The sequence below is a fragment of the Hyaena hyaena genome, unplaced genomic scaffold (genome assembly GCF_003009895.1).
Source record: "Hyaena hyaena isolate Hyena2069 unplaced genomic scaffold, ASM300989v1 scaffold_99, whole genome shotgun sequence".
Classification (NCBI taxonomy): domain Eukaryota; kingdom Metazoa; phylum Chordata; class Mammalia; order Carnivora; family Hyaenidae; genus Hyaena; species Hyaena hyaena.
The window spans coordinates 2,582,958-2,590,913 of NW_024080731.1; the positions used below are offsets into that span (position 1 = coordinate 2,582,958).

The 7,956-nt window shown below is 40.1% G+C and overlaps 1 protein-coding gene across 3 annotated transcripts in view; it reads right to left on the reverse strand.

The window, feature by feature from the left end:
- Window positions 1–7,634, reverse strand: part of PPP1R12A (protein phosphatase 1 regulatory subunit 12A) — a 160,345-nt gene extending 152,711 nt beyond the window's left edge. For all 3 annotated transcript variants that reach the window (XM_039235548.1, XM_039235549.1, XM_039235547.1), the window contains exon 1: window positions 7,166–7,634. In XM_039235548.1, coding sequence (XP_039091479.1) covers window positions 7,166–7,402 — 237 coding nt within the window. In that variant the 5' untranslated portion in view covers window positions 7,403–7,634. The remainder of the gene's footprint in view (window positions 1–7,165) is intronic.
- Between the last annotated feature and the right edge of the window lie 322 nt (window positions 7,635–7,956).

Genomic DNA, 7,956 nt, shown 5'->3' on the forward strand with positions numbered 1-7,956 from the left:
ACTCTGCCCCTCCCCAGCTCACGTGCAGGGATGCATGCATGTGTTCTCTCTTTCAATCTCTTACAAAATAAACATGAAAAAAATTTCAAAAACACACAAGAATAAGATATCTAGCATAGAGTTAAGTTTGAGCTTTGGAATCAGACAGACCTGTGTGTTAGAATCCAGCTCTGTCATTTATTATCTCAGTTATCTTGAACAAGTGAAAAGAGATGCTTTGAGAATTAAATAAGATATTGGTCGTAAAAGCATGCACCAACAATGTTCCACATATAACAAGTCCTCACCAAATGTTCACCAGCCAAGTCTACTTCTTAATAAAACACTGTGATAAGCCATGGCTAATATATATCCAATTCCAACACAGAATAATCTCAAAAGACTGTTGGAAGTCTTCAATCTTTCAAAGAGGTCTATCAAATTGTCAATAAACCATTGTTTCAAAATGATCGTGGAACCCCATAAACTGTCAAAAGAAAAGTAGGAGTAAAAACAGCATTATTTTTCAGGCAGAAAGGAACTAAACTACCAACTTTGGAAACTCTCAATAAGTAATATAGTACTGCTATAGCAGTAACATAACTTTCTATACCCACTCTCTCCCATAAAAGTAATACAGAAGTAATATAGTAATGCTATACCAATAACATAATATTCTATACCCACTATCTCCCATAGAAGTCATCTTTCAGGGCGCCTGAGTGGCTCAGTAGGTTTAGCGTCTGACTTTGGCTCAGGTCATGATCTCACAGTTCAGTTCGTGAGTATGAGAGTGCTTTGGGCTCTGTACTGACAGCTCAGAGGCCTGGAGCCTGCTTCGGATTCTGTGTCTCTCTCTCAAAAATGAATAAACATAAAAAAAAAAAAAAAAGCCATCTTTCTAGTCATCTCTAAAAAAAAATCCTCTAACTAGACTTTTTTTTTTTTTTTAAGAGATTTTATTTTTAAATAATCTCTACACTAGCATGGGGCTTGAAACTCTAAGATCAAGAGATGCATGGTCTACCAACTGACCCAGCCAGGAGCCCGTAGGCATTTTTTTTTTTTTTTTAAGTACAACCACTTTTCCTATGTGAACAGCATTTGTAAAATGTGGTAACAAATTTCTTCTATTTCTTCTCGTGTTCTACCTGGCTGTACTAGAAAATGCTCAGTCACAGCTTGCAATCACACTAGCTGAAGCACATGAAAGATGGTCCTGGTTATGACACTTCAAAGTCAGACCACAAAACTGTTGCCAGGAAGCACAAAGGCAGCAACTGCAGAGAAGGCATTATAACAGTAGCAATGTGGGCACTGGTGTCCTACCCCCACACCCCATATATGGCTAGGGTTGTCCATGTATTTGCAGGAAGTGAAGGGCCAGTTTGGGGTTAGAAGTTTTGTTTGTTTAGGTGTGTTTTTTTCTTTTAATGGATTTAGGATGGTTTCAATAGAAACTTTTAAGAGCCATCAGCTTAAAGTATTACAGTCTAATAAGAAAATTATATAGAAAGAATAATTTATATTACACATTCCTTAAAAGAGATTTTATAAGTGATTCAATAGATTCTTCTAAGATGTTAACATCCCCCGTCTCAAAAAATAAGCAACAAACTCTATCTTCAGTTTTAAACAGATTTCCTCATATATAGCAATTACACTATTCTCTAACAAGAGACTGATTATCAACTGCTTCCAATCTCTCTTCATTTTGGTTGGAAAACACTTTAAGTAGCCCTATTAGAATACTTTTAAAGAGAGTTACATTTCAGATTACGATTCAGCGAAAATGCCTTGGCTGAGAAGATTAAGCACTTAAGAAAAGACTGCACAAAAGTAGTCCTTTTACTGTCAAGAGGGGAGCCACATATTTTTACAAAGAAGCTTCAAATGACTTCCTTAGAAGTTGATAAAATTTGTATTTTAAAAGCAAAAGGACTGAATCCGAAACTTATCTGCAAGTCTGTCTATTGAAAAGTAAAAGGAGAACTTTATTTTAAAATTAGAATAGTACAGAACATGGGTCTAATTCTAATTTGTATTCCTCTGTAGGACCTAGTTGAGACTCTGATAAAGAAGGTGACAAATCAATTAATGACTCAACTAAATATTTTTCTATCACTTAACTAAGATTTAAACTGATTTAAGATTTTTTATTAGGAAGAAGGTTAATATTAACAAATTTTTTTAAAGCTCAAGATACTAAAACAAATCTGCACACAATATCCATAACAAAGATTTTCATTTGTTTTATAAGCGTATAAGTTCTAGTATGTGTAAGAACAGTAAGTACTGGATGGGAAGTGTTTTAAAAATTTATCTTACAACATACAGATAAGTATAAAACTTCCTACTTATAATACAAGATAAAAGATACAAATGAAAAAAACTTTAGTGAGTACCTACAACGTGCCAGGCTCTGGAAATGCAAAAATATGGGAAAACTGGGTTTAGTCTATCAGAAAAGACAAATTTAAAAACAAACTCTATTCAGTAAGAAGCCTTTCAATAGCAGCAGTGAGGCAAAATATAAGGAATAATGAGCAACCGAGAGAAAAGAGTTCCATAATGTTATACAAATTCAAAGGACAGAAAGATCCCTACTGCCTGGCAACTCCATTGAACCCTGAAGAATAACTAGGATTTTGACTGGCAAAGAAGGGAAGGAAGATATTCTAGTGGCAGAAAAAAGTATTTCCATAAGCATGGAAATAAAAAAGTGAAGAGTAAAAAATAGAACACAATGGGGCCCCTGGGTGGCTCAGTTGGTTAAGCATCTGCCTGACTTCCACTCAAGTCATGATCTCACAGTTCGTAGGTTCAAGCCCCACGTCCAGCTCTGTGCTGACAGCTCAGAGCCTGGAACCTGCTTCGGATTCTGTGTCTCCCTCTCTCTCTCTGCCCCTCCGTGTTTGTGTTCCCTCTCTCTCTCAAAAGTAAATAAGTCAACATTTAAAAAAAGAGAGAGAACACAATGGGGGTGCTTGGGGGGCTCAACTGGTTGGGCATCCAACTTGGGCTCAGGTCACGATCTCACGGTTTGAGAGTTCAAGCCCCGTGTCAGGCTCTGTGCTGACAGCTCAGAGCCTGGAGCCTACTTTGGATTCTGTGTCTCCCTCGCTCTCTGCCCCTATGCTGCTTGCACTCAGTCTCTCCCTCTCTCTCAAAAATAAATAAACATTAAAATTAAAAAAAAAAAAAGAACACAATGGAGATAGATCAGGTATAAGCTAAATGATGAAACACTTTGAATTTAAAGGAGAGGAGTGACACAATCAAAATGATACTGTTAAAAAATTATTCTGATGGCAATATGAATGCTGGATTGGACCAGAGAGAGAGAGAGAGGAGAGGCAGATAAAGCAATTAACCTATTATTATCCTCTAGAAATAAAATAAAGGTATGAACTAGGTTGATAATCAGAGTAGCAAGGAAAAGAACTGACTGGATATATGCAGACAAGGGCATAAGTAAACAATAACTGAATTTAAGCTTGATCCAGAGATTAATGACATCACTGAAAGAATCAGAGGCGTTAATAAGAAGAGTAGGCTTGGTAAAGATTTAAGTTTTATTTAAGGCTGAATTCAAAGAAATTCCTGACATTGATGTAAAACTGTCTAACAACAGGTACCTGGATGCATGTAATGTCTTAAGATACGAGAAATATATATATATATAGCTAAACTAATGTTAAGTGATAAAAGTAGATTATAAAACTGAACTTTAGCTATGAAAATCCATGTTTGAATAAGAATTCTTAGAAGAAATCACAAGGGTAAATGCAAACACAGTAGTTGCTATTCCATAACAAAGGGTGTGAACTTCTGTTTACTATATTACTATTTAAATATATTTTTTTAAGTATAGAATCACAATATATTGAATAATATTTCATTTTAAGTCAATACTTCATCATCACTAGAAAAATGTAAATGAGGGATTGGAGCTCTGCAGAAATGGGAGAACTGGAAACTGACTTGGAAGTTACCGGGCACAGAGGAAGTAGATAAAATTTTAAGGTAAAATCAAAGGTTAAACTCAAAACTGATGGAAGAAATCTCAGTCCTGCGTTTTACACACACCAGTATCAGTAGGACTCAGTAATAAGGTATTTTATAGAAAACTCTATTACTCTCGTAAAATCTATTATGTATACTGAAATACAGATACAGATCGCAAGACAGAAAACTCTACCAGGTACCTATAAAATCAGAGCTGATTAATGCCCACCAATAAAAATGAAAATCTACTCTAGACTCCAGTTCTAGAAAATCAGTTTATTTTAACTTCAGTACTATTTAGTATTGTTTTCTAGCTCTGAGAGTCAGAGGGAGGGAGGCTATTCCAGAGATCAAGACAGGAAATTTGACAAGAAACACTGCTGCTTTTTCTCCAATATGGCTGACATTATTTCTATACAAAAAAGAATAGCTGAAAATTAAGTATCTTTTGTAACTTTCAATAAGAAAGCACATTCAACCAATAAATTTTTAAATAAGCTGCTTACACTAAAAATGGAAGTAAAATATTAGATTAAGTATATTTAAGGATTGTGAAGTCTCTAAAACTATCCTGACAGTGAAATTTAGGACACTTGATTAAAACCAAAAATGTAAACAAATATTCCAATAGACTAACTGATAATTAATCTGGCAAAAACATTTTTGGTTATTACATGATCTTTTCAGAGGTTAAATTTAAAAAATACTATTCTAAGGGTATTAAATCAATGGGGTCAATTTTAGGTTTTTTAAATTTAAGTATTTAAAAAAAAGCAGCGTTCAAGATAGTTCTTTAAAGCTTAAGATTTTCTTGTGATTCTTTTAAATAAAAATTGTATTTATCACCTTTCACTATCTGCTGTTCTAAATCTGTCCAAAGCAAACTCTTTGTTCTCACAGTCACAATGGGAAAAAAGTACAAAAGCTGATAAAAGAGAAACAAGTGGAGAAAACACGATAAAAATTTTAATGCTTAATATTTTAAAGACTTTGGCTTCACTGACTTACGGAATGTGCAGATAAATTACAAAAAGATATTATGCAAATGATTATGCATAAGCTTCAAAACTTCTGCTTAACAAGCTTCTCAGCTAAAACAAAATACCCAATGAAGACTACACCTGTAGGTTGCCAAATTAACTGCTGAATCAGTTAATCAGGAAAACACTGATAAGTCTGATAATTCTTGCAACATGTCCAAATTGAGAGGGGGGGGAAAAACCCTTAAGAAGTCTGTTATGTGTATTTTCTCTTCCTACCTAAGCCAATATTAATATTACATTAACATAAGTATTACAAAATTTCCTTTTCGGCCAAGCCAATACAATGGGGTTCCTCTACAAATATAGTAACTTTAAATTTCTGACAATTTTAATAAAACATATTGATGTAAACCATTATCCAATTGTACCTTGACCTCAAGCATACAATAAATGTCTTTCAGAATCAATTCCGTACTAACATATGCAAATTACACTTGAAAGAAACTTACAGATTCTTCACCTTACATAACTACAGTTATCATTTTTTATGCCAAATGTTTCTTTCATTCTCAACACCATGTTTTCTAGAGTTTGCTATGCCTTAAAATAAACCTCAGCCAAATAAAAAGTATGCTATACATTAGAGACTCTAATGGAAAAGAAAAAGAACTCAAGACTGCACTATATTTTTACTGGGTTCCACATTCTGAATACCAGATTTGTTCTGCAACTTGTCAGTCATTTGAATTCATCCAGTCAACGTTGTAAACAAAGGCTATAAGCCAAGTTTGATATGAGAATTCAATTAAATAAAACTTAAAACGGTCATCATTCACCAAACAGGAAGCAGCAACAGGAAAAATGCCACCACACACCTCTTTTTAAAAGGCAGCGAGCGAGGCAATATTCATAAAACACAAAGCCTTAAATTTCAACCTCCCGAACAAGTTTTTTTGTTACAGTATTAAATAAAATACACCTATGATCTTCCATATAGAACCAAGGCAACTTTGAGATGGTCTACAAATCTCTTCATTATAAGGGGAAGTTATTGCTGTAAGGTCGTTTTCTAAGTTAATTCCAAATTGCCCAGTAAGAAAATGGAAGAGTCTGTATGTCCTGTCACCTATTACCATCACTTAAAAATTGCTTTTTTATGCAGAACTCTACGTGGTTGTGTTGCTTTTGGCCTGTTAAAGGCAAAGCAACATTATCTCTGGATTGCCAATAGTTTCTCCTTATTTGGCTAACATTGAGAGATCCCAATCAGAGTACTATAAAACTTTAACATGCACAAAGCATCCATTTTGAGAAAACTTTCTGACCAGCTTTTTTTTCCAACCCCAAAAGGAAAATCAGAACTTGGTAATCGGCTCTGAAAAGAGTGCCCCGTGTTTATTCTTCTCTTTCTAACCCCAGAGCACACCCCAAGACGCGGGGCTCAAGGATCTCTGACACTGCGGCAAACTCTTCAACGAGAAGACACTTCAGTACAGTCGGGTCCCGCGGTGGGCAAGCCCTTTGAACTTTTCCTTACCGTACCAACCTCCATCCCCTCCCTTTCACCCGGCGCGGATCAGCTAATTACACCTCTTTTTCCCCCTCCCCAATGACCAACAATAATAAAGGAGAAAACAGGAAATCGTCCGCTCAGGCACTCCGCTTAGGGCTCTTGATTACTATTATTATCATCATCATTTGTAATCTAGCCCTAAAAACTACAGCAAATCCAATGCCCACCTACAAGCCAAAGACGTCCATCTGCTCAAGTGTCCCTAATGCCCTCGTTGGTCGTTTTCTTTAGCATCCCCCGTCGTGCAAGTGTATCACTGACGTCGGGCCCAGGTACAAGCCCAGCACACCCCTCCCCGTCTCGACCCCAATTCCCAGACACACGTCTACAAATGGACCTGGGGCCCCAAGCCGACCACAGTCCCTTTTTCCTCTGCCCCGGAAATCACCCAGTTCCCAACTCCAACATCAACTAGTCTGAAGGGGGCCTCACGCCAGAAGCCCTCCCTCCACCAGTTTTCTCCCTCCCACCCTCCCTCCCTCGCGGGAAGCCGCCCCCTCACCCCGCAGCAGGGAGTCTCCCGCCGCCCCCAGCCTCCCGAGGCCGGGAGCGGAGAGAAGGCCCCGGCGGGAGGCCGAAGAGAAGCCGCAGGGTCAGGAGAGCCAGCGGCGGGTGCACAGACCTGGTGCAGGGCAGTGAGTCCGTCCACATTGGCGTAATTGATGTCGGCGCCGCGGTGCAGCAGCTTGAGGACCTCGTCCGTGTCGCCGCTGGAGCAAGCAGCCAGGAAGACGGCGCCATCGTCGAACTTCACCTTGGTCTTCTGGCGCTTCACCACGGGAGGCTCGAGGTCCGTCTCGGAGCCGATCCAGCGCTTCAGCTGCTCGTTCCGCTTCTGCTTCGCGTCCGCCATCTTCATCCCCTCTCCTGCCGCCGGGTCTTCTTATCGCGAGGGGGGGGAAGGGGGAGGCGGAGAGGGAAAAGAGGGAAGGCAGGGGGTGTGTGACTGTTTCTATGAGTGCGGGCCAGAGGGCTGGGAACCGGGAGGAGACGCTCGAGACTTCCAGTATCCCACAGAGCACTGGGGCGGCGCGCCCGGCCGAGCGGACCTCCCTTCCTACCTCAGAAGCCCTCCCGCCCCCGGCCCGGCCACCCGTCACCGGCGGCCAATCTAACGTAACTTCGCGAGATCCGGACAGGGAGGCGCCCTTCGGCCAACGCGCATGCGCCTTGGGCCTGTGCCCGCCTCAGGAAGAGCGCTCGCGCGAACTGCAGCGGGGGCGGCCGGGCCACCGGAGGGAAGCGGGTGTGGTCCTGGCCGCCCGAGCTGCGGGGGCTGGGACCGACCTGGAAGGGCGGAGACAGGGAAGGAAGGTTGTCCCGCCTGGCTGAGGGCTCCTGGGGTTCCGGAGGCCAACAGTCGGTCTGTACGGCGGCTCTACCGCGCCGACCTGCCTCCAGGGCTGCCTGAAC